At 39.7% G+C, this 26,489-nt stretch overlaps 1 protein-coding gene across 1 annotated transcript in view; it reads left to right on the forward strand.

Moving 5' to 3' along the window:
* The window catches only part of RNLS (renalase, FAD dependent amine oxidase), a 412,797-nt gene that overhangs the window by 294,871 nt on the left and 91,437 nt on the right, over positions 1–26,489 (forward strand). Inside the window, exon 5 of the mRNA XM_058298840.2 lies at positions 9,576–9,749. Within this exon, the coding sequence (XP_058154823.1) occupies positions 9,576–9,749 (174 nt within the window). The remainder of the gene's footprint in view (positions 1–9,575; positions 9,750–26,489) is intronic.

Below are 26,489 nucleotides of genomic sequence, written 5' to 3' on the forward strand. Positions count from 1 at the left end.
AACTCTGCCCTTGCCTTCTAAGAGAACTATTTATGGAAAATGGGTCTTTCAGCAATATTTCTACAGCCACCTGGAGCAAAGAGGAATGAGCGCTCTGGCTAAAATTCTATTGGCTCTGTGTACCTACATAGCTAGATGGTTTAATGTTTGAATTGGTGCATAAAATTTCTTGACATATTGAATTCAACATAAAAGATAAAAGCAACGATAAGCACATCAAGAGCAATCAGTTACCCTTGTTGTAGAACTTAAATAGTAATAACACAAATTAACTTCCTAACTTCAACTGTCCTAGAGCTGAAATTCTTTACAGGAGTTAGCAATCCTCTGTAATTGGCAGTAAACAAAACTATCAGGATGTTAAGGCTTTGAGATGAGCAGCACTTACCATTAACTACAATATCGATAAGGAACACCATACTGGTGCAAATAGGTGTTCATTTTACTTTCCACATTGAAACGTTCATTATCAAGCCAAAAATAGTCAGTGTTAGGCAAAGGAAAATGCAGCTGAAAGCCATACTCTGTTTATTATGAAAACACAGACCTTCATAAATTGCAAAATATTCTGACTCACAATATTCCAGGGCCCAAAGATTTGGTTTTAAGAAGGTGATCTCTACCACTCCATGGGCATAGAATGCTGCAGAGAGCTTCTTGAAGAAGCTAGAAGAAAATATATTCTAGAAGAAGCTAAAAGACTGTTAAATATTGTTTCAGCCAGGGTGCCAGCAAGAATTAAATGGTGTACTCAAAAGGGTTACTGAAAGAATTTAATGAAGGGGCATTTACTTATGGGTGGGCAGGATTAAGGCAAACCTTGAAGGACATTGTGCCTAGGTACTAGAAACAGCAGGAAGCCATTACCACCCCCAGGCTCAAAGGCTAGGGGGGACAACCAGTGCTTGGAGCCATGGAAGTGCTTTCTGATAGGAACTTTAACTGTAGAGGAACTCCCTCACTGCAGACGCCTAGCAAAGTTGGAAAGTGCAGAAAGAAGCAGTCTTCCAGCCTGTGGCTCCTTCTGCCCTGGAATCTCCTGCCTGTGCCTCCTACCTAGTGACCAAAACCATCCTAAAGTCAGAGCTCACGGTAATCAGCCTGTAGAAGGTAGCCTCCCAGGGCACGGAGAAGAGCAGAGAAGGGCAGGGGTAGAGAGGGGAAATAAAAATAACCAGTACAAATAAATTTCTGATCTCTAAGTGTTTAAACAGCAAAGAAAAAAATAAAAATAAAACAATTGATTACACAAATAGTATATCATACATAATACTAAAATGTAAGCACCACATAGGAAATAAATTATAATTTAAGGTAAATGGAGAATCTCTATAATACATCACCCATTAATAAAAATCAGTTTAAAAACATAAAGAATCTAAAACACCAATTAGTGAAACTACACTACCAGATTATTTCCAACAGAGCAAATACAGATGGTCTAGTAGATTTATGAAGAATGTTTAGTCTTATCAGTTGTCAAAGAAACACATATTAGAACCAAAATGAGATAAATATTTCCTATCAATTTATCAAAAAAAGATCACAGTACTGGCAAGGATACAATGAAATGGGTCTTTATACACCATTAATGGAAGTTTAAACTGGTACAGTCTTTCTGAAAAGCAATTCTACAGTAATTCCACTTCTCATATTCTATCTTAAGGAAATAATTAGAAACATAGATAATGATTTGTGCTCAGAAATGTTCATAACATCTTTAATTTTAATAGCAAAAACAGAAAACAAAAAATAAATGTCCAACATTAATGGATTGGTTAGGCAAATTGCACAACATTCATTCCAACAAATTTTATGGAGTCATGAAAATGAGATTTACAATGAGTTGTTTTGGTTTTTTTGTTTGCTTGTTTTTTGGTCATATGGTAAGCAAAAATGCAGTATGCAAAACTTTATACAATATGATCACAATTATATTTAAAGAAAAAATGAGCAAAAGACTAAAGGACAACATCAAAATGTTACTAGTTGCTGTCTCTTTGGGTGACAGGAGTTCAGTGGGTTTTTCTCCCTTTTGCCTCTTACACCTTTATTTAACTTACCAAATCTTGTAAGAGGATTTATTCATTATGTACCTGTGACTACCCTGGGATCTAGAAACACAAAACTCAAGAAAGCACAGTCCTTGCCTCAAAGAACTTAAAATTTAGTGTTCTATTTTTATATTGTAACTTTTAAAATCACTTAATAATTAAGTTGTTGGTTTCTTTTTAACAAGAGTGGATAAGGGAAGCGGATTTGGCTCAACTGATAGAGCATCCACTTACCACATGGGAGGTCCAGGGTTCAAACCTAAGGCCTCCTCACCCATGTGGTGAGCTGGCCCATGCACAGTGCTGATGTGCACAAGGAGTGCTGTGCCACGCAGGGATGTTCCCCGGGTAGGGGTGTGCCACACGCACGGAGTGCGCCCCTCAAGGAGAGCCACCCTGTGCAAAAAAAGCTCAGCCTGCCCAGAAGTGGCACTGCACACATGGAGGGCTGATGCAGCGAGATGACACAACAAAAAGAGACACAGGTTCCTGGTGCTGTTGACAACAATGCAAGCAGACAAAGAAGAAGAACACACAGCGAATGGACACAGAGAGCAAATGTCCAGGGGAGGGGAAATAAATAAAAATAAATAAATCTTTTTAAAAAAAGGATAGATAAGGGAAATTAGTGTCACATATATTCTTCATAGAATCTCTTATGTTCACACCACATTTCCAAACCAACAGCAAATCCTACCTGGTTTATCTTCAGAATGCATCCAAAGCCCATGAAATGTGAGTCAATGAAGCTTTTGGGGAAAAAAAAAAAATGTAAAGAATATCTTCATGACCTTTGAGTAGGCAAAGAGTTCTTAAATAGGATACAAAGTGCTAAATACAAGTGAAAAAAGATGGTAAATTGGGCTACATTAAAATTAAAACTGTTAAACTGTTACTGGATTTTGTCAAGGTTCTTGACTATGCTGCAGAAATGAATTTCAAGAGCATATCGGGTAAGTTAGGCCAATAATTTATTCAGGGAAGGTGAGATGAGAAGTGGGAGAAAATAATAGATCATGGGTCCCAGATAGCGAGGAAGGGGCTGAGAAGTGATAAAGTGGGCTAATTTATATACTACAGTTCCCCATTATAGATTATAAATGCCCAGGTTTTACTTGCATGGCATGGTGGCAGAGAAAAAAATGGCAAGAGCCCAGGGCACCGAAGGTAGGAGTGAAGAGTGAATTCAGGCCTTGCACCTACTTTTTGATCATTAATTATTCTACCTCTTTGCTAATGGCAGGAGAGGAGTTCCAGCTGTTTGCTGTTTGGTTGATTACCCCACCCATCAATCCCCCATGATGGCCCAATGATAAAGTCCTTGGGGAATATCTGGGGCTTCTCATGGCTTCTGGAGGAAGTCTTGTTCTGGAAGGCAGAATCTGTGTGTATGTGGGGGGGGGGGGGGGGAATGGGCCTTAGAGCAGCCATCTTGGGGATTACTGATGTCCACGTGGACTTCTTGCCAGGTTCCAGATCCATCTTTTGATTCCTTATCTTATTAGCCAGCTTCAAAACCACTCTAGAGAGTGAAAAGATTAAAGAAGATCTAAATAAATGGAAAGACATCCTGTGTTTATGGATTGGAAGACTTAAAATTATTAAGGTGTCAATACTGCCTAAAGCAATCTACATTTTCAATGTAGTCTTTTTGTAGAAATGGAAAAGCTGGCCCTCAACTTCACATGGAATTGCACTGGCCCCTAAACAGCCAAAACAGACTTGAAGAAGAATTATCAAGAAAGTGAAAAGGCAACCTACAGAATGGGAGAAAATATCTGGAAACCATATATCTGATAATTGTTTAATATACAAAAACATAAAGAACTCCTACAACTCAACAACAAAAGGACAACCCAATTTAAAAATGGGCCAAAGACTTGAACAGACATTTCTCCAAAGAAGATATTCAAAAGGACAGCCAATAAGTATATGAAAAGATGCTCAACATCATTAGCCATTAAAGAAATGCAAATTGAAACTACTTTGAGATAAACTTCATACTTTCTAGAATGCCTGTTATTTAAAAATTTGAAAATAACAAGTGTTGAGGAAGATGCAGAGCAGTAGGAACACTCGTTCATTGTTGGTGGGAATGTAAAATGGTGCAGCTGCTATGGAAAACATTTTGGCAGTTCCACAGAAAGTTAAAAATAGAATTACCATATGACCTGGCAATTCCACTCCTAGGTATATACCCTAAAGAATTGAAAGCAGGAACTGAGACAGATACTTGCTTGCCAATGTTCATTGTAATATTATTCACAATGCTAAAAGATGGAAGCAAACTAAGTATCCATTGACAGATGAATGGAAAACAAAATGTGGTACGCATACAATGGAATATTATTCAATAGTAAAAAGACATGAAGTGCTGGTTCATGAGAACATGATGAACCTAAAAGACATCATGTTAGAGCGAAATAAGCCAGACACAAGAGTGCAAATATTGTATGATTTCCCTTAAATGAAATAATTAGAATAAGCGAATTCATAGAGACAGAAAGAATAGTGGTTATGAGGGGTGAGAGGTAGAGGGTAGAATAGGGAGTTATTTTTAAGTGATTATGACTTTTGGTTTGGGATGATGAAAGTGGTGATGAATGTTTTACAGTATTGCCAATGTACTTAATGTAAAAGAAGTGTGTACTTAATATGGATAAAATTATTTTTATGTTATGTACATTTTACCACCATTAAAGTTTTTCTTAAAAATAAAAAAAGGAGCAATGATTTTTACAATTCATATATGAGAATTATATCCAGAATATAAAGAACCTCTACATAGCAGTAAGAAAAAGGCACACAACCCAAAAGAAAAATGAGCAAACCCTTGAATAGGCAGTCGCAAAAGAATGATTAATGAACATGAAAAAGTCCCTGAATATCAGTCATTATGGAATGCAAATTTAAACCACAACATGATACCACAGTACCCCAAATGAAAAAGGCAGATGGTCCCAAATGTTGACAAGTATGTTGAGCAACTAGAACGTTCATAAGCTGCTAGTGGGAGTACAAATTGGTGCAATCACTTTAGAAAACCATTTGGCAGTTATCAACTAAAGCTGAGTATATACAAATGCCATGATCCAGGAATTCTTCTGCTAGGTTCATACCCAAGAGAAATGTATACATATGTTCTTCAAAAGTCACCATTTGTAATAGCCAGAAACTACAAACAATCCAAATGTCCATCAACAGTAGAATGGATAATTAAGTTGTAATATATACATTCAAGCAATATATTACTATAATGAGAGTTAATTAACTACAGCTATATATAAAAACGTTTATAAATATCATGAACAATGTTGAATGAAAGAGGCCAAGTACAAAAATGTATACACTGTATGGTTCTATTCAGGTGAAGTTCAAAAACTGCTCATCTATGGTGTTAGAATTCAGGACATTGATTACCCTGGGGTTCAGGAAGGCGGAGGTGCAGGGATTATCTGAAAGAGGGGAGAAGGGGCTTCTGAGCTTCTGATAATGCGCCGTTTCTTGACTGGTTCTGGTTATACTGGTGTGTATATTTTATGAAAATTTATCAAGATATACTTTTCTGTCTGTAGGTTAAAACTCAAAAGTTACATTATATTTTATATATAGGTATGTGTGTGCTTGTGTATGTATATGTATTTAAATATTATATATATATATTATATGTACATACACCATCTAAAATGTAATCACTTCTGACCTTCTTCACTGTTATCCTCCAGTCTAAGACTACTTTTAACAGCTGTTTGCCCCATGACCTCTCTTGCATCCCCTCATGCTAGGTATTAATTTTTAAAAACAGACATCAGGTTGTATCTGTTCTTGGCACATAAACTCTACAGTTGTTTCCCATGTCAATTAGAATAAAATTCTCAGAGGAGATACATATTCCTGACATCCTATATAGCCTCCTGACGTGTACCTGTCACTTTTATCCCTTTATCCTGTTTTGTTTTTCTCCATAGTTCTTTTCACCGATTGACATACCATTGACTTGGTTATTTATTCATAATTGGTCTCTCTGCCAATAATATGTGAGCTACATGAGAGCAGGAACTATATCTTTCTGCGATACATCCCTATCATCTAGGAAAATACCTGGCATAAAGTAGGGAATGAATGAATGGATGAAAAAATGAATGGATGAATGAATTAGATCTTCATAAAGAATATAGGAGATGAGCAGAATATTAGCCATTTTTTATAGATTAGGAAACTAAGAGAATGAGGTTACATTAGAAAACAAAGAAAATGAAATTACTTACTTGATATTGTTTAGGAGGACTTCCCAAGCCTTCTGTTTCTTTGTGTCCCCTCCCTGTCTCCTTTTCTCCTTCACCTCCTCCCCTATCTACACATACACACACAGGTGGAGGCATAAGCTGAGTGGAGTAAGAGTTCTTCTTACTGAGGGAAGTATGAATGTAAACTACTCTGTTCCCTAGTTTTTAGCCACTTTAGTGACATAAGAGTTTATAAAATGTATTTTATATTTTATATATGTGTACATACATATAGATATATATGTAGACATATATCCACACACGTGTATGTTTTATTTACAAAGATTATATAATCCTAGTGATTCAGAATTAAGTGAGGTTGACATCCAGGTAAAAGATTCTTTATATAGATCTTAGACATTTTTATATAAGCCTTCCTTTTTGGTCATATGGCTTTCTGAATAGCATAATAAAGAACATATTATTTTTCTTGCCAAAATATATGTATTTGGGAACTAGGTCTGCTCCCTTTTGCATTTTGTATAAGAAAATATTTTGCTAGGTGCTGCATGCATTGCAACAATCAAAAAATTTTCAGGCCCTAAAGATGATTTTTTTGTAAGTGAGCATGTCCAGAAATAGACTATTTCAGTCAGAAGTCTCACCTGCCTGTTCTCAGAATGAATTGTAGAGCCCCCAGGGCAGACAAAGGCGTTTAAGGGTTAATTGCCGTTTCTGTATAGACACCAATTTTCTTTCAAAAGGCTACCCAGTGGGATTTGCCACTTGTCAGTTTGTCTAAAACTAGCTAACGGAATGGATGTGGGAGGGGAAAGTCCAGTTTGGTGCTCAACATAGTTGATCATTTAGTGGGGTTTTTTTGTTTGTTTTTTTTTAAGATTTATTTTATTTATTTCTCTCCCCTTCCCCTCTTGTTGTCTGCTCTCTATGTCCATTCGCTGTGTGTTCTTCTGTGTTCACTTGCGCTTGCATTCTTGTCATGTAGCAACGGGAAACTGTCACTTTTTCTGTTGCATCATCTTGCTGTGTCAGCTCTCCATGTGTGCCACACCACTCCTGGGCAGGCTGCACTTTTTTCACGCAGGGCAGTTCTCCTTGCGGGGTGCACTCCTTGCGCATGGGGCTCCCCTATGTGGGGGCACTCCAGCGAGGCACGGCACTCCTTGCACACAGCAGCACTGCATGTGGGCCAGTTCACCACACAGGTCAGAAGGCCCTGGTATTGAACCCTGGACCTCCATATGGTAGGCGGATGCTCTATCAATTGAGCCACAACTGCTTCCTGATCATTTAGTTTTGATTAAAAAAAAAAATAGCACCCTTTCTAAATACTAATAGTTGACTATACTAATAGCTGACTATACAAGTTTTGTTGTTGTTTAATGGGGAAAATGGGGAAACTTTATGAATCCCTAAGTACACAATAACTGCTCAGCTGCTAACATTAATCTTTTTCACCCCCCTCCCCCAAAAAGCAGTAGGTACGACATCAATTCATAACTTTAGAAGTAAACTAAATGATAAAATGAGGCCCAAGATACATTGAGAGGAATGAGGACAGTATTAGAAGATCATTTGTTCATCAAGTAGTTGAAGCTTTTTAATAATGCAGAAAATGATGGTTAAAGGGAAGATGGCTTTTACTTCTGAGTGTAACATAACCATTAATATCAGAGGAGAAAGCAGTGCTAAAGGTAATTTTGAAGCCTACACTTACAGTTGAGGAGAGGAAAATACTGGGTACTGAGGATGTGTGCTGGACTTGAGGGCAGGATCTTTGTCTGCTTCTTGGCTGCTAGGCTTGGAGACTGTGCAAGCTAGGGCAAGTTACTTAGCCTTTCTGAATCTCAGCTTCTTGAGGATGTAAAATGAGGATGGTATAAGCACACCTATCTTTCTGGGTTTTTATGAAAATTAAATGATATCATAGTTGCACAAATGTTTTTTTTAGCCAGGAATATGCTATCACAATGTGTAGACTTATTACTGTGTTTCAATAATTCATTGAACATTCTTCCTGCCTACTTCTACCCACTAAAGCCTCTTCTTTAAGGTTTAGCCAAAGTTACCACCCATCCTTGAGGTCTGCCCATCCCTGTTTTAAATTAGGATATTTTTCTCTACTTAAATGAGAATTTTCCATGTTTCATTTCTGAACTGACCTGTCTAAGCTTCAGAATAAAACTTTGTATAGGCCTTCTCAGAAATCCAAATTACCAAGACTGTGTGTATGTGAACAAGCAGGAACTTGAGACCTGTAGGAGTGGAGGGATTGGTGTTGGAGATTAGTGAGTGGGGAAAAAACTCTTCCCTCTCTATTCCAGGATGGAAATTTCTTCCATTTTCCTAAATATTTTTAGGAAAAATATTTTTTAATGTTTTTAAAAATTGACTATTTTAGTGACTATTTAATGAATTATTTTATGCCAAGCACTGTGCTATGCATTATTTCATTTAATCCTCACAACAGCGTAGTACATTTAGTACTATTATTGTCACTTATACACAAGAGGACTGTAATCAGATTAAGTACATAAGTAATTTAGTGCTTAGGCACTGTCACATATACAGTAAACAGTAGAGTCAGGATTTGAACCCACATCTGCCTATTTCCATTCCCAGGTTCTTTTTTTTTTTTTTTTTAAATAAATATTTGCATCCTACATTTCAACTCATTTTGCATTTCTGTGTCTGTTTTCTATCCCATTATACTTTCATCATTGGTGCCCCTATAATGAGTAGGGTAGATTATAGGGCCTATAACATAGATGATAAAGTATAGTCCCTAGGCTTAAGAAAATATTATAATCTACTCAGTGATGACAGACAAGCACATCACTGTATCATATGGAAGAATTTGAGAGTTTCATAAGGAACGGAGCATCATTCTCCTTAGCTATAAAATGGGAGGTTTGTCAGGCTGTTGTGATAAAGTGACTTGCTTATGGACTCTATAATGTTACCAGGCAGTCCCAGGCAGTCAGTAAGATATAAAGCTAGAAAAGCAGCTTGGAACTGGATTTGGAGAGCCTTGAATGCCAGTCTCAAAGAGTTTAGAGCTTCAGCTCAATAGAAACATTTGTGCCAAGGTCAGTAATGATTCTGAAACGAAATTAGAGCTGATGTTATTTTACATTACCTTTCAAAATTCATTATGAGTGAGATGGAGTTGGCGGAAGCAGTTGGAACTGGTTTAAATGAGTTTTTTATTTGGTGCACTAAAAGGAAAGATGATATTTTCAAGTTTGATGCCCTTTATTTTTTTCTTCCACAGTAATTAGCGAATGCCAAAGGCAGCAACTGGAGTCTGTGAGCTACTCCTCTCGCTATGCTCTGGGTCTCTTTTATGAAGCTGGCACGAAGATTGATGTCCCTTGGGCTGGGCAGTACATCACCAGTAATCCCTGCATACGCTTCATCTCCATTGATAATAAGAAGCGCAATATAGGTCAGTACCCCCATTATTTCCCTGGAATACAGTAACAATGGTGGGTGTAGATCATGAAAAATGCTGTTTAATTGAGTGTTACCATCTGAACAGAACAAGCATTTTAACTCTAAGCCACAGGGGATAAAATTTAATGTCACATTTGGCCAATAATGAAATACACAGTGAAACCAGCAAAGTTTTTCAGAAAATCATTCACCACATGGTTTGTATTACTGAGTTCATGAAAACAGTGTCAGGAGGGTTAAGATTTCAAAATGTCCCATTTTCTATTATGTTAATATGGATCCATCTATATGCAAATGTATCTGTCATTTTTTGTTCCTTGATGGAGTTTGTGTGTTTGTTTTGTTTTTTAAATTTGATAAGTGCTACTCTTTTCACATCCCAGGCTAGAAATATAAAGTGAATTTTACTATGTTATGAGAATCCTTCACTTGAATATAATTTTTATATTTATTAATGTTTATATTTCTTCTGGAAGAATAAGAAAATTACTTTATATACAGTATAACTAAAATGATAGGCAACTATTTCATAAGAGCTTTACTAGAATTTGGTGAAGCCTACACCCCACCCTTTTTGATGAAGATAGTTACAAAAATTAGATTTGAATTGCAAGAAAAACATAACTCCGGTTCATTTCAGGCATAAAAGTAAAAACGTATTCTTATTTGTAAGACTATGGTGATCTCCAAGATGCTGTTTTTTTGTGGAATAAGCGATAATGATCCAGAACGACTAAACTCTTGAAAGGAATCGCCGTTTCAATTAGTTACAGGGTTTTATGGAGCAGCAATGGTTTCATCAAGCCATTAGTTAAACGTTTTGCTTGATAAAATCACCCACTAACATCTCTTGGCTTGCCAGAACTTTATAATGATAGAACTGGGCTGGAGCATGGTTTTCATATCAGAACACATGATCTTAGAAAAATGTTTCTTTTATAACTCAAAACTCCCTAAGGGCTTGACTGTTTATGTTAACATGATACCACATATATGTACAATCAGCAGTTCGTGAAATGCCCTGTAACAGCAAGAGACTAATCATTGTTTTTAACTCTGTAACTGCTTTGCTCTGAGAAGAAGAAAGTAGCCCTTGATCTTCTTGTGTCATACACCATGAATTAGGCATTATCCTTTGCATATTGTTTCATAAGGTATGATAGCCATTAGGGTATATTCGGCTGTATTTAACAGAAAAAAAATTTTTTGAACTTGTATAAACAGTAAGAACATTTGTTATATTACCTATAAGGAAGGGTTTGGGTAGTTTCCAGGGTTGGTTGACTTAGGAACTGAGCAATATCTTCAAGGACCTAAGGTATATCTTTCTCTACTCTCTGCCACTCTTGGTGTTGACATCCTCAGAGGACTGGTAGCATGATGGCAATAGTTGTTGAAGTCATATCTAGATCCAACAACGTACTTTGGAAGAATAAGCAGTATCAATACCTCTGTCCCTTTCTAAGAATCAAAGAAATCTTTCCAGAAGTACCTCAGCAGACTTCCCCTTGCTTTGCATGGGCCACAATTGGGTTATTTTACCAGTCCTAAACTACTCACTGGTAGAGAAAATAGACTACCATGATGAGCCTAGACAAATGAAGATTTACTCCTACAACTAGTCTTATAGTCATTCTCCCCTTAGTCATGTGAGAGAGGAAGTAGTTACCTGAATAAAATGGGGGATTATTAGGGAAAAAGAAGGGAGTAGTGGATACTGGATTGTTAAACAATATCTTCAAGAAGAGTTAGTTACATAGGTGAAATTCTAAGGTTGGCACATGAAGAAAAAAATCACATATATCCAAAATTACCTTTGAAAATCCCTTGACATTACATATGTTAGAGAATGACATCTCAACTTTCAGTAACGTCAGTACAATTAGATTTCAGTTTCTTTGGGTAAGGCCAGATGAAGTAGTTGGTTTGTATTTATGGAGGAAAGTGATATTTTCTACTATAAAAGACACAGAGGAAGGAAAGAAATAGCAGAGTCATATCTCCTAACAGACTAAGTCCAGGCATGAAGATGAAGTGGGATGGTGAGTGAAAACACCCACACTACAATACAGTAGCAATATATAAAATGACATGCAAATTTGGAAGTGTGCATGTAAAAATATTAATGAACTTTCACACCGACAGTATTTGAAATAAAGAAATACAAAACAATTTTTTTGTATTATCTGTCACAAACATTTAAAACTTATGGACCACATGAATTGGAAAGCATGTTTTTGCTGCAGCCATTTTTATTTCAGATAGCAAAGAAATACTTGCCTTCCTTTGTCAATCTAATACAAGCTTAGATTTGGATAATGCAAGTTTTAAATAATGTAAGGCCTCCAGTAGTGGCATTCTTTAACATAAAACCTAATTGCCTTGCATTTAAATTATTTTTATCTCATGATCTTGGGGGCGAGGCAAGGCACTAAGTGTATCTAGTTAAATTCACATATTACAAATGCCAATGAAATGTAACTCTACAGAATTAGACAAAGGCTATCAGGGTTGAGGTCACAAACCTACAGTCTGTTGTTAAGTCTTAAGAGAGCCAAAGGGGAAGGGATTAGTGGCCCAAACCAGACAAAAGGTCAAGGAGTAATCATTTGCCATGTGTCAGCAGAGGCAGTTTATGCAGAAATCCACAACCAGAGCCAAAGTCTTTTTAGGCAGAGGGGCAAAAATTACAGGATGCACTAGGCCCAACTTCAAGTACTAGTAAGTATGGGTATGACCAAATATACTCAGGCCTGTTTCCCAAAGGGTGTTCCTTGGAACACTACTCCCTTGAGATGTTCTTTGGGAAGGGGCTTTGTGATAAAATAAGTTTGTGAAATATTTTAGACTTTACCCCTATTTTGGAGAGTCTCAGGGCATAAAGTCTATTAAAGGATATTTGTACAAGAATAAAAAATTTATTTATTTATTTATTTAATTATTTAGGAGGTGCTGGTTATGAACCCAGGACCTAGTACACGGGAAACAGGCACACAGCCACTGAGCTACATCCACTCCCCAATGTTTTCATTTGTTTGTTTGTTTTTAGGATTTACCAGGGATCAATCCCAGGACCTCATACATGGAAAGTAGGTGCTCAACCACTTAAGCTACATCCACTCTACAAAATCTTTTTACTTCATTTAAACTAGAATTTCCTAAAATACTTGATTGTGAAATATTTTACTTGGGCACCACACCTATTAACATCCCACAGAAATGGTTCTCCAGAAGATACTTGAGGCACCCTGGCTTGAAGTCTCCTTTTATGCTTCACAGATGGATAGAATTGTAATCCAGACCTGGGCAGCGTGGGTGGAAGGGGGAGACCAGTCCTGAAGGCATCAGTAGGAAGTACCTGAGATTGTTTAGAGATGGGAGAAACTTTTTGCTGATGGTGGGGTTTGAATTTGAGACAAATTATTTTAACATGGATTTTTAAAAAATTATTTATGACATTGGGATAGTAGAAGAATTTGGACTCAAAAAACCTATATTCAAGTTTTGGTCTTGAAATTTGTTAGTGATGTGATCTTGTATGACCCTCGCGTTTATAATCCTAATTATTGTTTCAAGCACACCAAAAAATGTTAATTGTCTGAGCATTGCAGTAGTTCATTTCTTGCTCATATAAAGTCCAAACAGGGATTTATGATTGGTAGGTAGTTTTCTTCAAAGAGGTAATTCAGGGACACAGGCTCCTTCTAATTTTTGATTCTGCCAACTTCATCAGATTGCTTATGAAGTCACTGTGCTCACCAGAATCAGAATAGTGGATGGGAAAAAGCATGATGGAGAGCATGTGAGAAATGTTTAGGGTTGGCCTAGAAGTTTTGCACATGAGCTCTGCTCACCTTTCATTGGGTAGAACAGCTATGTGGCCACACCTGTCTGGAAGGGAAGCTGGATATGTAGTCTACCTATGTATGAAAGAAAAAGATAAAGAGGATTTGGTGAACATTTACCCAGTCTCTGCCACAACACTGAGCATTGGTCCTTCTGTGAGAAAAGCAGATTATATCTACATATATGATAAATAGGTTTCAACCAAGTTCTGAATCACTGAACTAGTAGTTGTCATACTTATGGCAAAGACCAAGGATAATTCTAAGACTGGGTCCAGACTCAGCAGGAAAGAATTCTGGCAGCAATTAGCAATGTTTGTCATGCAGAGGGCATAGGAAATAGTGCCATATGTGGGATACTTTTACCTCCCAAGAAGATCTCTGAGGGCCCACCTAAGATCTTAAATTTGGAATCAGACTGGTAAAGAAACTACCAGAATTCAACTCAGTTCCACCACTTATTAGATGTGTGACACTGGGCAAATTACTTAAACTGTCCATTTCTGGTAACCCTAAAAATGATGGGTCTAAATTTTAGCCTTCTTCCCTGTTCACCATCTGGAAGAGTGTTAGTGATCAGTAAAATATTCAATAGGCAGCAGTCTGAAGAGATTAATAGACTCTGTAACTGAAATTGCATGGTCAATGACTTTAGTTAGTTACATAGCTTTCAGTATCTGATTAACAGGAAAAATCCACCTAATCCAAAAAGAGAACAAACAAGCAAACTGTTTCATTGCATGGAACTTTTATCCTTGCAAGGAATGATGGTTAGGATCCTTGACTAAGAAACACAGTGTAAAGTACAATGCCTTCAATGGCTATTTTACAAAAGATTCAGACATGTTATTCCATATGGTTGTTTCTTTTTTTTTTTTTTTTTTTTTTTTTTTTTTTTTTTTAAATTTTTTTATTTTTTATTGACTTTGTAATAATATTACATTAAAAATATATATGTGAGGTCCCATTCAACCCCACCCCCCCACCCCCCCTCTCCCCCCCCCCCCAACAACACTCGTTCCCATCATCATGACACATCCATTGGATTTGGTAAGTACATCTTTGGGCACCTCTGCACCTCATATACATTGGTTCACATCATGGCCCATACTCTCCTCTATTCCATCATGTAGGCCCTGTGAGGATTTACAATGTCCGGTGATTACCTCTGAAGCACCATCCAGGGCAGCTCCATGTCCCGAAGACGCCTCCACCTCTCATCTCTTCCTGCCTTTCCCCATACCCTTTGTCCATTATGTCCACTTTTCCCAATCCAATGCCACCTCTTCTATGTGGACACTGGATTGGTTGTGTCCATTGCACCTTTATGTCAAGAGGAGGCTCAGATTCCACCTGGATGCTGGATGCAATCCTCCCATTTTCAGTTGTAATCACTCTAGGCTCCATGGTGTGGTGGTTGTCCTTCACCTCCATCTTAGCTGAGTGTGGTAAGTCCAATAAATCAGATTGTAGGTGCTGGAGTCTGTTGAGGCTCAGGATCTGGCTATCACATTGTCAGTCCAGAGATTCAAATCCCCTAAATATATCTTAAACCCCAACATTAACTGCACCTCCAGCACATTAGCATGAAAGTCTTATGAAGGGAGATCCCATCTGAGTCCAGATTCATCACACATAAACACCATTTCCAAAGAGGGGCCATCTGCCCTGGTAGTTAACCCCATCGGCCATGACCATAACTCCCATGGGTCTCTTTAGCCCTCAAAGGAACCAATATCTGGGGGTTGTATCTGCTTTATCTGTCTCTCTGACTCTGCTCAGTTGTGCATGAGGGCAATCCTTCTGCCAGCCTCCAGACTCTTTTTTAGAAACTCGTAGCCATATAAACTCATTTCTCCTTTCCATTTCCCCCTTACTTTAGGTCAAACAGCATTTTAAAGTCATGGTATTTTATGTAGACATGGATATTCTGCTGATCCGCATTGAACCTTCCGTATAAGGTCATTTTCCAGTTGCATCATCAGTTGGTAGTTGATAGTGGTCCCTCGTTGCCAGGGAGGCTCATCCCCGGGTGTCATGTCCCACGCTGGGGGGAAGGCATTGCATTTACATGCTGAGTTTGGCTTCGAGACTGGCCACATTTGAGTAACATGAAGGCTGACAGAAGGAAATTCCCAGGCACAAAGTTGCTCTAGGCCTTGTTATTATTTTGGGTTTATCAGCTCACAAGCATAGTCATTAGTATCAGGGGCTCACTGTTGAACCCTCACTCCCTCCCGGTCCCCACCACTGTACCTGGGAGACTGTCGCTGCTCCCCTAGGGACCACGACAGAGCACCACTGGCCGGGAACCCAGTACCCCCCCTACTGTGGTTTTTAATTGTTGCCACTATGAGTATATCCAAACATTACCATGCACCCTGGACATATGTTCTGTACAGCTCCCTGTCAGTCATATATCATCTGTCATTGGTATCCCATACCAGTATCCCTCCATTGCCATTGTTGAAACACTCTGTGATCCAGAACTCCCCGAAATTTGAAGCCCAATATAATGTCATGGTCCCTTACTAGGGAATGGCATATAGCGATGAGTTTAAAGGATAGATAAAGAACTTGGATAAAGTTAGATAAAGAACTTAGATAAAGAATGTTGACTTGAAAAAATTCCACATCCTATTTTTTTTTCCCCCCCCCCCCCCCTAATTATTCAGCTTTTCTTCACAGGAGTCCTAGACCACAGCAATGTATATATATAATATACAGCACTCCCACACATCCACCAGAAAACCTTTTCCCTTCCACAGTGATACTCTTACGCCCTATTCATATCATATTTACTTAAAGTGATGTACAGAGTCTGAGACATTAGCTTTCTAACAAGGTGACATCTGTATTTACATTATGGTGCATACTTTAGGATACACAGTTCTTTACATTTTTAGTTATCCTATGTTTTACATTATGGTTTACATTATCAGTCTGTCATCTCCTATATGTTATGGTGTAATATTACATGTTTTATATCCATCCTTGTGTACTCTCAAGAAACTCCTCTCTTACCCCCCATTTACTTTGGTTCCACACATTTAACGTCCATTTTCCCTTCCACCTTAGTGCCCTCAGTGATAGCCAACCTCCGTTTCCTGAGGAGCCACTTCCAGAGATAGATGGAATAGTGTTCAGGGCCTAACTTGCTCAACTGCCCCAATGCCCTGGGAGCCACCCTTTCTCTCGAGGGATACAGTTCCCTCTATTGGATGGCATTAGTCCTCCCCAGGATGTGGGTCCACCCCCACTCTCACTACTTGGGTTTCTACCCCATGGTGTCACCCACTCTGGCAGAATGAGCATTTAGACATTCCCCAGGAGCCCGTCCTGCATCAGACCCTCCCCTCCGAGCATTCTAAACAGGTAACCCTCTTTATTATATTTTGATATGATTTTCTCGGCATTTTACTCTCCACCAACACCTGACCCTCTCCTGGTTCGTATGCTACCCCTCCCTCCCCCCACTTTTGGGCAACGTTACCCACCCGTCCCTCCCCAGCCACCCTCAAACCCGCAAAGCCCCAAGCAAAGGCAACCCCTTGCCCCCCTTTTATCTCTTCTTTGTGTTCATACTTACCACCATCTCGTCTTAAATTCCACCCCTGCAGACATCAGCTCATATCCTTCCTCCACCCTCCGATTTCCTGCAAGCCTATCGTTCAGTCTCTTGCTATCTAGGGCAGCTTGTTTATTTCATATCATTGAGGTCATGTAGTATTTGTCCTTCAATGTCTGGGTTGCTTCACTCAACATAAGGTTCTCAAGATTCATCCATGTTATCACATGTGTTTGTAGTGTGTTTGTTCTTACAGCCGAGTAGTATTCCATTGTGTGTATATACCACATTTTATTGATCCACTCGTCTGTTGATGGGCATTTGGGTTGATTCCAACTTTTGGCAATAGTGAACAATGCTGCTATGAACATTGGTGTACATATATTGGTTTGTGTTCTTGTTTTCAGTTCTGCTGGGTATATTCCCAGCAGTGGTATTGCTGGGTCATATGGCAAATCTATGGCTAGTTTTTTGAGAAACCGCCATACTGTTCTCCAGAATGGTTGGATCCTTCTGCATTCCCACCAGCAGTGGATGAGTGTTCCCCTTCCTTCACATCCTCTCCAGCACTTGTATTCTTCTGTTTTTTTCATAGCTGCCAATCTTATGGGTGTAAGATGGTATCTCATTGTGGTTTTGATTTGCATTTCCCTGATAGCTAGAGATTTGGAACATTTTTTCATGTGCTTTCTTGCCATTTGTATTTCTTCTTCGGAGAAGTGTCTGTTTAAGTCTTTTTCCCATTTTTTAAATGGATTGTTTATCTTTTTATTTTCAAGATGTAGGAGTTCTTTATATATGCAAGTTATAAGTTTCTTATCAGATATATGATTGCCAAATATTTTCTCCCACTGTGTGGGCTCCCTTTTTACTTTCTTGACAAACTCCTTTGAGGTGCAGAAGGCTTTAATTTTGAGGAAGTCCCATTTATCTATTAGTTCTTTTGCTGCTCGTGCTTTTGGTGAGATATTCATAAATCCATTACCTATTACAAGGTCCTGTAGATGTTTCCCTACACTGCTTTCTAAGGTTTTTATGGTCTTGGCTTTTATATTTAGGTCTTTGATCCATCTTGAGTTGATCTTTGTATAAGGTGTGAGATGGTAATCCTCTTTCATTCTTCTACATATGGCTATCCAGTTCTCCAGACACCATTTGTTGAATAGGCCACTCTCTCCCAGTTGAGAGGGTTTGGTGGCTTTATCGAATATTATGTGGTTGTATATGTGAGGTTCTATATCAGAGCTTTCAATTCGATTCCATTGGTCTATATGTCTCTCCTTATGCCAATACCATGCTGTTTTCACCACCGTAGCTTTATAGTATGTTTTGAAGTCAGGTAGTGTGATTCCTCCAATTTCGTTTTTCTTTTTCAATATGTCTTTGGCTATTCGGGGTCTCTTTCCTTTCCAAATAAATTTCATAGTTAGTTTTTCTAATTCCTTAAAGAAGGCTGCATTGATTTTTATTGGGATTGCATTGAATGTGTAGATCAATTTTGGTAGGATAGACATCTTAATAATGTTCAGTCTTCCTATCCATGAACAAGGAATAGTCTTCCATTTATTTAGGTCTTCTTTGATTTCCTTGAACAATCTTGTATAGTTCTCAGTGTATAAGTTCTTTACCTCTTTAGTTAAATTTATTCCTAAGTATTTGATTTTTTTATTTACTATTGTGAATGGTATTTGTTTCTTGATTTCCTCCTGATCTTGCTCATTATTGGTGTACAGAAATGCTACTGATTTTTGCGCATTGATCTTATAACCTGCGACTTTACTAAACTCATTTATGAGTTCTAGAATCTTCGTTGTAGATCTCTCAGGGTTTTCTATGTATAGGATCATGTCATCTGCAAATAATGAAATTTTGACTTCTTCCTTTCCAATTTGAATGCCTTTTATTTCTGGTTCTTGCCTCAGTGCTCGAGCAAGTACTTCTAAGACAATGTTAAATAGGAGCGGCGACAGTGGGCATCCTTGTCTTGTTCCTGAGTTTAGAGGGAAGGAGTCTAGGATTTCTCCATTGTAAACAATATTGGCTTTAGGTTTTTCATATATACTCTTTATCATGTTCAAAAAATTTCCTTGTATTCCAATCATTTGGAGTGTTTTTATCAAGAAAGGGTGCTGTATTTTGTCAAATGCTTTTTCTGCATCAATAGATATAATCATGTGATTTTTTTCCTTCAATCTGTTTATATGGTGTATTACGTTGATTGATTTTCTTATGTTGAACCATCCTTGCATACCTGGGATGAATCCCACTTGGTCGTGGTGTATAATTCGTTTAATGTGTTGTTGAATACGATTAGCAAGTATTTTGTTAAGTATTTTTGCGTCTAGGTTCATTAGAGAAATTGGTCTGTAATTTTCCTTTCTTGTGATGTCTTTGTTTGGCTTTGGTACTAGGGTAATGTTGGCATCATAGAAGGAGTTGGGTAATGTTCTTTCTGTTTCGATGGTTTGGAATAGTTTCAGCAGAATTGGTGTCAGTTCTTTCCGGAATGTTTTATAGAATTCACCTGTGAAGCCATCTGGCCCTGGGCTCTTCTTAGTTGGGAGATTTTTAATAACTGATTCTATCTCTCTGCTTGTGATTGGTTTGTTAAGATCATCAATTTCTTCTTTTGTCAATATGGGCTGTTTATGTGTTTCTAGGAATTTGTCCATTTCCTCTAGATTGTCATTTTTGTTGGAATATAGTTTTTCAAAATATCCTCTTATGATAGTCTTTATTTCTGTGGGGTCAGTGGTGATATCGCCTTTCTCATTTCTTATTTTGTGTATTTGCATCTTCTCTCTTTTTTTCTTTGTTAGTGTTGCTAAAGGTTTGTCAATTTTGTTAATCTTCTCAAAAAACCAGCTCTTGGTCTTGTTTATCTGTTCAAGTGCTTTCTTATTTTCTATTTCATTTAGTTCTGCTCTTATCTTTGTTATTTCCTTCCTTCTTCTTCCTGTTGGGTTACTTTGTTGTTGTTTTTCTAATTCCTTCAAATGTGCAGTTAGTTCTTCAATTTTTGCTCTTTCTTCTTTTTTGATATATGAATTTATGGCTATAAACTTCCCTCTCAGTACTGCTTTTGCTGCATCCCATAAATTTTGGTATGTTGTGTTATCATTATCATTTGTTTCAAGGTAGTCATTGATTTCTTTTGAGATTTCCTCTTTGACCCACTGTTTTTCTAAGAGTGTGTTGTTTAATTTCCAAATCGTGGTGTGAAATCTGGGCTTCTTTCCCTTGCAAATCTCCAGCTTGACTCCACTGTGGTCAGAGATAATGTTTTGTATGATTTCAATCTTTCTGAATTCGTTCAGCCTTTCTTTGTGGCCTAGCATATGATCTATCTTGGAGAATGATCCATGTGCACTTGAGAAAAATGTATATCCTGCTGTGTTTGGGTGTAGCGATCTATATATGTCTATTAGATCGAGCTCCTCTAATATACTATTCAGATGTTTTGTGTCTTTGGTGATTCTCTTTTGAGATGTTCTGTCCAGAATTGATAGTGGTGTATTAAAATCCCCCACTATAATTGTAGATGTATCTATTCTTTCACTTAGTTTTTCCAGCGTTTGCCTGACATATTTAGAGGCACCCTTGTTAGGGGCATAGATATTTATGATTGTTCGATCTTCTTGACAGATTTTCCCTTTGACTAAAATGTAGTATCCTTCTTTGTCTCTCACAATTGTTTCACATTTAAAGTCTATTTTGTCTGATATTAATATAGCTACTCCTGCCTTTTTTTGGTTATTGTTAGCTTGTATGATTGTTTTCCAGCCTTTCACTTTCAATCTCCATGTGTCTCTGGGTCTAAGATGTGTCTCTTGTAGACAGCATATGGATGGGTCATATTTCCTTATCCAGTGTCCCAGTCTGAATCTTTTGATAGGTGAGTTTAATCCATTGACATTCAGTGTTATTACTATCAAGGAATTATTTGTGTTAGCCATATTTTGATTGGATTTGTGTTTGTCATATTTTGTTTGTATATTTTTTTTTGTCTTTTTTGTTGTTGTTGTTGGTCTTATACTCTCCTCCAACTTTGCCTTTCCTGTTTTTTCCTTTCTTCCTGCAGAACTCCCTTTAGAATTTCTTGAAGGGGAGGTTTCTTGTTGGTATATTCTTTCAGTTTCTGTTTGTCTGTGAATATTTTGAACTCTCCATCATGTTTGAATGCTAGTTTAGCTGGGTAGAGTATTCTTGGTTGGAAATTTTTTTCCTTTAGTACCTTGACTATATCATACCACTGTCTTCTTGCCTCCATGGTTTCAGAAGAGAAATCAGCACTTAATCTAATAGAGCTTCCCTTGTATGTGATGGTTTTCTTTTCTCTTGCTGCTTTTAGGATCTTCTCTTTGTCTTGAGCATTGGATAATTTGACAAGTATATGTCTTGGGGTGGGCCTGTTGGGGTTTATGACTTGTGGAGTGCGCTGTGCTTCTTGGATATGTACATCTGTCTCTTTCAGTAGATTTGGGAAGTTTTCAGTCATTATTTCCTGCAACACTCTTTCTGACCCCTTTCCCTTCTCTTCACCTTCTGGAATGCCTATAATACGTATGTTTGAGCGTTTTGCATTGTCATTCAGGTCCCTAAATCCTAATTGGATTTTTTCTATCTTCTTATTGACCCCTTCTACTATCTGTTTGATTTCTGATGTACTGTCTTCCACATCACTAATTCTCTGCTCTGTCTCTTCTAGTCTGCTGATATTTGCTGCAAGTGTATTTTTGATTTCTTGAACTGTGGTGTTCATTCCCATCATATCTGTTATGTTTTTGCGTATGTCTGCAATTTCCCCTCCAAGTGATGTCTTCATGTTGTTAACCTCTTTCATTACTGCATCAAATTTGTCAGTGATAAATGTTCTGAGATCTTTCATTGCTTGTGCCAAGTTTTGCTCCCCTTCGTGATTATTGGTTTGTTGATTGGATTCAGCCATGTTTTCCTGATTATTGGTTTGGTTTGTAGATTTTTGTTGCTTTCTGGTCATCTCTTTATTTTGACGAATTTAATCAGTTCCTTAGCTTCTTTGTCTGCTCTTGGAGGTTAATTAGTTGTTATTTTTGCACAGGTGTTATATCTTCTCTTTGTCACTTTTTTCTTCTTATTCTAGTTACTTGTTGTTGGTTAAGTTCACTTTAGAGGAAAGTATTAGTGTTGGGGAAAGGCAATTGTGTAAGCAAGGGAAAAGTGTAAAGTTGTATTGGTGATGTATGTTAATAAAGCAGGAATATGAGATCTGGAAGGATGGAGGTTAGATTCATGTAGATTGTATAGAGTTATAGCTGTAGGTAGAGTACCTTTTATGAAGTTGATGACTGAATTTGGGAGGAATATGGTATGAACTACACAGCTATTGTTTTCATGAGAGAGGGAAAAAGAAAAGAAAGGTAATAGTTTCAAGAGTGGATAATAGACAGAAAACAGAACAAAGGTATTAGAAATTAAGAGTTAGACACTTTGTGGATCAAAGAACGGGAGGTGGGGGGTGGAATATAGGAGAGACAGTAGATGATAGTGGATATCAAGATGCAGGGGAAGGGGGATAGTGTAGGTAGCCTAAATCAGTTCACACAGAAATGAGGCAGTGGAGGATGGGAAAACCCAGCAAATGTGAGGTGTTCCCTGTAGCACCTATTGTATACTTGAATTAAAGTAAAAATAAGTGGAAGATGAGGGACAAGAGGGAAAGAGAAAACCGAAAAAAAACAAAAACAAAAACAAAAACAAACTAATTATAATAGAGAAAAAAGAAAGGCAAGAAGAAAGGAAGAAAAAAAAAGAGGATGGGCAAACGGTGGGGAACGGATAGGGAGAAGAGAGATACAGGTACACACGTGTCACAATTGCAACACTATCTAAAACAACAACTTCCCCCCGCTTTGCCCTAAAACCCCCCCGTCTGTCTGCCCAAATGGGTCTGCAAGCACCTCCCTTCCCACAAACCCCCAATAGGCCGCCCAGGGCCCACGAACTCCCCAGTACTGCAGATGCTCAAAAAAAAAAAAAAAAAAAAAAAAAATTTAAGTAAAATTAAAAACAAACAAACAAACAAACAAACAAACAAACAAACAAACAAACAAAAAAAAAAAACAGAAACCCCTCCGCAGGCCCGGCTCCGCCCGCCGCGGAGGCTTGGACCGGCTCTGCCCGGCTCCTCACGCCGCCTTGGCCTGGCCTGGCTCCGCCCAGCTCCGCTCGCTACAGCGGCCCAGCCGGCTCCGGCATCCACCTCTCGCCACCGCGGCCTGGACCGGCCCTGCCCGGCTCCGTACCCGCCGGGGCCTGCACCGGCCCCGCCCGGCTCCAAGCGCTACCGCGGCCCGCAGCCGGGGCCTGCACCGGCCCCGCCCGGCTCCAAGCGCTACCGCGGCCCGCAGCCGGGGCCTGCACCGGCCCCGCCCGGCTCCAAGCGCTACCGCGGCCCGCAGCCGGGGCCTGCACCGGCCCCGCCCGGCTCCAAGCGCTACCGCGGCCCGCAGCGGGGGCCTGCACCGGCCCCGCCCGGCTCCAAGCGCTACCGCGGCCCGCAGCCGGGGCCTGCACCGGCCCCGCCCGGCTCCAAGCGCTACCGCGGCCCGCAGCCGGGGCCTGCACCGGCCCCGCCCGGCTCCAAGCGCTACCTCGGCCCGCAGCCGGGGCCTGCACCGGCCCCGCCCGGCTCCAAGCGCTACCGCGGCCCGCAGCGGGGGCCTGCACCGGCCCCGCCCGGCTCCAAGCGCTACCGCGGCCCGCAGCGGGGGCCTGCACCGGCCCCGCCCGGCTCCAAGCGCTACCGCGGCCCGCAGCCGGGGCCTGCACCGGCCCCGCCCGGCTCCAAGCGCTACCACGGCCCGCAGCCGGGGCCTGCACCGGCCCCGCCCGGCTCCAAGCGCTACCGCGGCCCGCAGCCGGGGCCTGCACCGGCCCCGCCCGGCTCCAAGCGCTACCGCTGCCCGCAGCCGGGGCCTGCACCGGCCCCGCCCGGCTCCAAGCGCTACCGCGGCCCGCAGCGGGGGCCTGCACCGGCCCCGCCCGGCTCCAAGCGCTACCTCGGCCCGCAGCCGGGGCCTGCACCGGCCCCGCCCGGCTCCAAGCGCTACCGCGGCCCGCAGCGGGGGCCTGCACCGGCCCCGCCCGGCTCCAAGCGCTACCGCGGCCCGCAGCGGGGGCCTGCACCGGCCCCGCCCGGCTCCAAGCGCTACCGGGGCCCGCAGCCGGGGCCTGCACCGGCCCCGCCCGGCTCCAAGCGCTACCGCGGCCCGCAGCCGGGGCCTGCACCGGCCCCGCCCAGCTCCAAACGCTACCGTGGCCCGGCCCGGCCTGGCTCAGCCCCACCGAGCGGGGCTAGATGCCTCGTCTCCGCCTACCCAAGAAGGGAATCCTCTGCAGGTAGCTGGTATCTCCGTGTATATTTCACAGACGAATCCTCTCTGTTACCTTCCCTCCAAATCGATGTCCAGACACCTCCGGACCAGCAAAAATCCCGAAACAATCCGGTCCCAAAGAGTCTCCAACGCCGCCCAGCCGATTCCCTGCAGAAGACTCTAACAGGGATGTTCACTCAGCCGCCATCTTGCCCCCTCTCCCTGGTTGTTTCTTATATCAACTCTTTATAGAAGCCAAGAGCAAAATAAATAAATCCAGCAACCTTGTGTCATTTAGTCATGATTATTCCAGTTAAGTAGATAGCCTTGCAATTGACAACACAAAATGGCCTGTGTTAGCTTTTGAATAAATATGGAATGATTTGTCCTTGAACTTGTAGAAAATGCAATCCAGTCAGGTAAAACTTTATAAATAGAACAAAAAAGGAAGTGAAAAAAGAAGAGGGAAAAGGTGAACAAAAGGAAAAGGACCGAATCATGAAAAGCTGTCAGGTTTCTGAATTACGCTTTTGTTTTAAAATACCAACACCAGAAAAAAAGATTTCAGTTAAAATAACCACCATTATCTTAAAATAATAATAAATAGTAACCATTATGAAATTCATGATAGTAGACTTGTTATATAATAGACATAGTCATTCATAATTCAGTTATTTCACTGATGCTTTCCCGTATAAATTAGTTAAGACAATTGAGCAGCAAATACTAATTGCAAAGATCTATCTCATTATTATAGTGGTGCCATAGAATATCACATGATTGTAATATCAGATCTTGGGATGCTCGCCCAGGAAATGTGTGTGTGTGTGTATATAAAAATCTATATATGTACATAGATGAAATACATATATATGTGTATATATAAACATTTACCATTTAAATGAATAGGCACAAGTTATAAAACAGACTTATCTTATTTCATATAATATTTCCCACTTTTACAAACAAAAACTAACTTTAATTTGGGGATAAATATCTCATTTTGTAAGGGAAACATTTGCACACAAAAACCAACAGCAGACCCCCTTCAGCCTCTGATTTCCCTATTAAACTATCCTCAATGGCAAAGATATATATCCAAGATAACACTTATCAAGCAACCTAATTCAGCATGAAAATCAGAGACAAAGGGAAAGTAGAAAAGCAGTTAAATATACATATCAAAAGTAAACTTTAAAAATATCTTATGGAGTACATTTACTCAAAAAAAATCCTATGGAAGTTTCAGCAAATTGAATTCTCAGATATTTGATTTTTATGCTTTCTATTCTCAACTTATTCAATATTGAATAAATATTTACAAATATGTATTAAATGTTTTCTCTGTGATGGGCACTGGGGATTCAGTAGCCCCTACTCTCATGGACCATAAATTTTCATGTGATCTACTCAAATGAGAAATTCTGAAGGAAACAAACACATGAGCCTCTGTTGGACAAGTGACTTAGTGCCAAGGAAGTGTCTTCATAAATATATAGGGAGGCACTAATTTTATCAAACCAGGAAGGGTTGCCTTTGCAACAAAATTACGAATTTTTAAAGAACATTTAAGACCTTTTGTCAACATAACCCAATAACTCCGTCCTTTAGGTGACGCAATGAGAGCTGGGGGCTAGGTGTCACTTAAATCCATGAATAATCAGAAACTTTAGTGTGGCCTATTATTTAGTTTTCTCCTGGGCTGTTAAAAAGTTCAGTAGATGCTTATAAATCATTGTCTTAGTTTCCCAGCCGCTAAACAAAAACCATACAAATGGGTTGACTTAAACAATGGCAATTTTTTGGATCACAGTTTGAGGTTAGGAGAAGTCCAAAATCAAGGTATCAGCTAGGTAATATTTTCTCCCCAAAGACTGTGGCATTCTGCGGCTGGCTGCCAGTGATCCTTGGGTCCTTGGGTTGTCACATGTCTTCTTTTTCTTCCTCGTTCATTGACTTCCAGC

The sequence above is a fragment of the Dasypus novemcinctus genome, chromosome 6 (assembly GCF_030445035.2).
Source record: "Dasypus novemcinctus isolate mDasNov1 chromosome 6, mDasNov1.1.hap2, whole genome shotgun sequence".
Taxonomy (NCBI): Eukaryota; Metazoa; Chordata; class Mammalia; order Cingulata; family Dasypodidae; genus Dasypus; species Dasypus novemcinctus.